We start from the raw sequence: 3,469 nt of genomic DNA on the forward strand, positions 1-3,469 counted from the left end.
AATTGCAGATATGAAGGTCTGTGTCCACGATGTTAGAACTTGGGCCAAGTTCTAGTTTCGAGAAATGCGTAGCCAATCAGCTTGCGGCTATTCCATAAAAGCTGCATGTCGATTGGCTGCGCGTTTCTCGAAACTAGAACTTTGACACAGTTCTTGGATCGTGGACGCAAGGCTTGAAATGCGCAAAATAATACACGAGTCGCCGGATGAAATGACAGCAACAAATTATAACATATCGATCGCTTGCGTAGAAATAATAATCTCTCTAACATTTGTACGTGAAAAGTGCGCGTATAACACAAAGTTTCCAGTTTCGTCGCGTTCGGGAGTGCCGTTTAAGCAATCGAACTGAAGACTTTTCGAAGCCCATGTGAAAACTAAGTGTTCTTTAAATGTACGTTCCTGTCGATGGCCACACCCTGGTGAAAATAAAAATTGGAGCGTAAATCGAACGTAAGGGGAGAGTGAAACAAGCGTAAACGAAATGTGTAGGAAGCGTAATTTCGTTCACGCTTCTGTCACTCTCCCCTTACATTCGATTTACGCTCCAAATTCTATTTTCACCAGGGTACTTCCCAGATTTGACAGTTTTTATATAATACTCGTCGACTCGAAATGGAGGCGAACTTGACGGGACGGCATACTGTCACGTGGACTTCACAGCGGGAGTGTAAAATCGCGCGAGATCGTTTCCGCGAGTGTGTCGGAGAACAGCCTGTGTGGAGGAGGCGGCCTTGGGATAGGCATCAGGCGCCGGCGGAGCAACTTTATGGTAAATGTTATTTTTCATTTTGTGGTAAAATTAATCTTTTTTCCAGTTTATCTTTTAGTGGTTTTATCGCGTAATTCTATAATTTCGATGTAATAATTAGAGAATGAGAAATGATACAAAATTTTATAAACGTTTATTCTCGAAGATCTTTCGCGGAAAAACTTTCGCGCAATAATCATGTAACATCTAACTGATGATTTAGGTGAATTATAGGCAATTGTACAAGAATGATATTCTTAGAAAAACGTAGCTTTATTTGGCTGAGCTATGCACACACAAGCGCGGGAACAGAGGTAAAAGCAATGGGGGGAACATAAAGACAAAATAAAACATAGGGCTAGTTGCCAACTTAAACGTAATGCGAATCTAGGGACTAACAGAACCATTGTGGTGCGTTTACATATCCTAACAATTATAATTATAATATAATCAGTTATAATTAATTATATTATATATTATAATCAGTTATAATTAAACAAGTTAAAATCAGTGCTTCCACACCCGGTCTTTTCCCTTATCCTGACGAAATCCATAGGCAAGTACTTTACAATAATTAATCAGATAACGTTAACAAATTGCGCCTAACCGGGCCACGAGTTACGCATTGTCCACGCCAGACGCCACGGCGCGATTTCGTGGTATATTTACCGGGTTTCCAAGTGGTTTTAGGTGGCACAAGTGGTTTCACAAGCACACTCATGGCTGTGTTATTCTATCATCATAACACCAATCCAATGACTCACCTAGGCGGACTGACGTCTGACAGTAGCGCGCGTAACGATTATCTAAGTCTTTTTGTATCGCCATACAGTAAAACGTCCCACATCTGCGCTTCCCACATCTGCGCGCGTCCCATATCTTCGCTAGTTTCCGTCCCACATCTTCGCGTTTTCAAAAGGTAGCTCCCCCACCACCGCCGCTTTCTGACGCAGATGTTGGGTCAGTTCCGGTCCCGACCGGCGCAGATGTGGGACGTTTTACTGTATATATATTTAACACCATGCCTGGAAAAGATAAAAGGGAAATGGGATAGTTTTTACATTAATGCCTTAGCTGCCGACATTTTTACAGCTGCGTGACATCGCGCGAAAGTTAAAAATTCGTGTTAAACGATAAATAAAGAAATCGCCGCCGCACCGCTCCGGAGAGCGTTTGTGTAATTGACGCGCGAGATACTCACCGCAAAATACACCCAGAACGAAGGCTATCATAATAAACCAATCCCACCACCAATCCCACCACCTCTCCTTTGAGTTGGTGTGCTCTTCCAACTTGAGGGACTCCTTCTTCAATTCAACAGCATTCACGTCGGTCAGCTTGTCAGACATTTCCAGCCTGCCGATGTGCTTCTTTATGATAGCGCTCGCCGCCAGTGCGCGCTCCTTCATGGTGCTGGTCATGGAGGGCATATTCTCGGCGATCTTCTCCTGGATGTTACGATTGTACTTCAGGATAGCGTCCAGATCGTCGTCCTGGATATTGGAGCTCGACAATCTATGTTGCACACCGTCCTTACCCGCGTCTGTGACACATAATGAGATTTAATATTGCGTGTAAAGACCGGTCGGTCGTTCTATCGAGGGACCTCGTTGAAGTCACCTTTGTCGCTGTGGAACAATTCCGCCCGTAATTCCCGATTGTACTTGGCGACCTTCTCCTGGAATATCTGCGTCGTGATGTTTGTACTGGAATTAGTGATAAACAGCGAGGGTTTCCACAACAATTCCGTGACGACCATCCTCTCCTCCGGGTTCGACAGCTTCATCGCGTCTAATACTCCCGTTATAAACTCTATCCGTTTAGGGTAGATCCTCATATAGTATCCTGTTATAGTACGCTTGGGTGGTTTGCTGTAAAGGAAAATCCAACATTTTAACACGAGTGTTTTTGATACTGTGATCGCAAGAGCAATTGGACATAATCTTAAATCATGTACAGAGCGTCCTGGACTTCGCAATGTTGAAAAACAATACGAACGGTCAGAGGTTCGCAAAGTGTTTATGAATGACGACTGATACTTTTGTCATACCGTAATGAACAAATTTGAATCAATAATTTAATCGACTTTAAACGTTTCTCACTTAAAAACTATTAATCTTAACGGGTTGGTTTGTAAATTTTTTTATCATAAAATGAAAACTTCACTGTCAATTGTTGCCACGTAAAATCTGGGACGCTCTCTATAGCACAAATAATATGTGTTATGTCGCATAACTGAAAATATCACCTTGATACTGTGATAACAATTTGACATAATCTTAAATGATGTACAGAGCGTCCTGGACTTCACAATGTTGAAAAGCGATACATATTCAACGGTCAAAGGTTCGCAAAGTGTTTATGAATGACGACTGATACTTTTGTCATGCCGTAATGAACAAATTTGAATAAATAATTTAATCGACTTTAAACGTTTTTCACTTAAAAACTATTAATCTTGACGAGTTGGTTTGTAGATTTTTTATCATAAAATGAAAACTTCACTGTCAATTGTTGCCGCGCGAAATCTGGGACGCTCTCTATAGCACAAATAATACATGTTATGTCGCATAAATGAAAATATCACCTTGGCAGAGCTCGCAGCTTGTTCATCATGTCGTCTAGAGAATGTATGTACTGAAACAAGAAATTTACACGTTGAGTGTTTGTACAATCAAAACTCTTACATCAACTACGTATAAAAATTATATAGAAATA

The 3,469-nt window shown here is 41.4% G+C and overlaps 1 protein-coding gene across 2 annotated transcripts; it reads right to left on the reverse strand.

Annotated features, from left to right (window-relative positions):
* Window positions 1–1,005: 1,005 nt before the first annotated feature.
* LOC105568702 (vesicle transport protein USE1-like) lies at window positions 1,006–3,460 on the reverse strand. Of its 2 annotated transcripts, XM_012024580.1 has the most exons (4): window positions 3,339–3,460; window positions 2,372–2,622; window positions 1,953–2,294; window positions 1,006–1,776 (listed from the first exon to the last, which is right to left on the reverse strand). In XM_012024580.1, the coding sequence occupies exons 1-4, from the start codon at window positions 3,365–3,367 to the stop codon at window positions 1,664–1,666; spliced, it is 735 nt and encodes a 244-aa protein (XP_011879970.1). In that variant the 5' UTR covers window positions 3,368–3,460; the 3' UTR covers window positions 1,006–1,663. The 2 variants fall into 2 exon arrangements, with proteins under 2 accessions (XP_011879970.1, XP_011879963.1); XM_012024573.1 differs by having other exon boundaries at window positions 1,692–2,294.
* Between the last annotated feature and the right edge of the window lie 9 nt (window positions 3,461–3,469).

The sequence above is a fragment of the Vollenhovia emeryi genome, unplaced genomic scaffold (genome assembly GCF_000949405.1).
Source record: "Vollenhovia emeryi isolate VEMERY1.0 unplaced genomic scaffold, V.emery_V1.0 DF942474.1, whole genome shotgun sequence".
NCBI lineage: Eukaryota > Metazoa > Arthropoda > Insecta > Hymenoptera > Formicidae > Vollenhovia > Vollenhovia emeryi.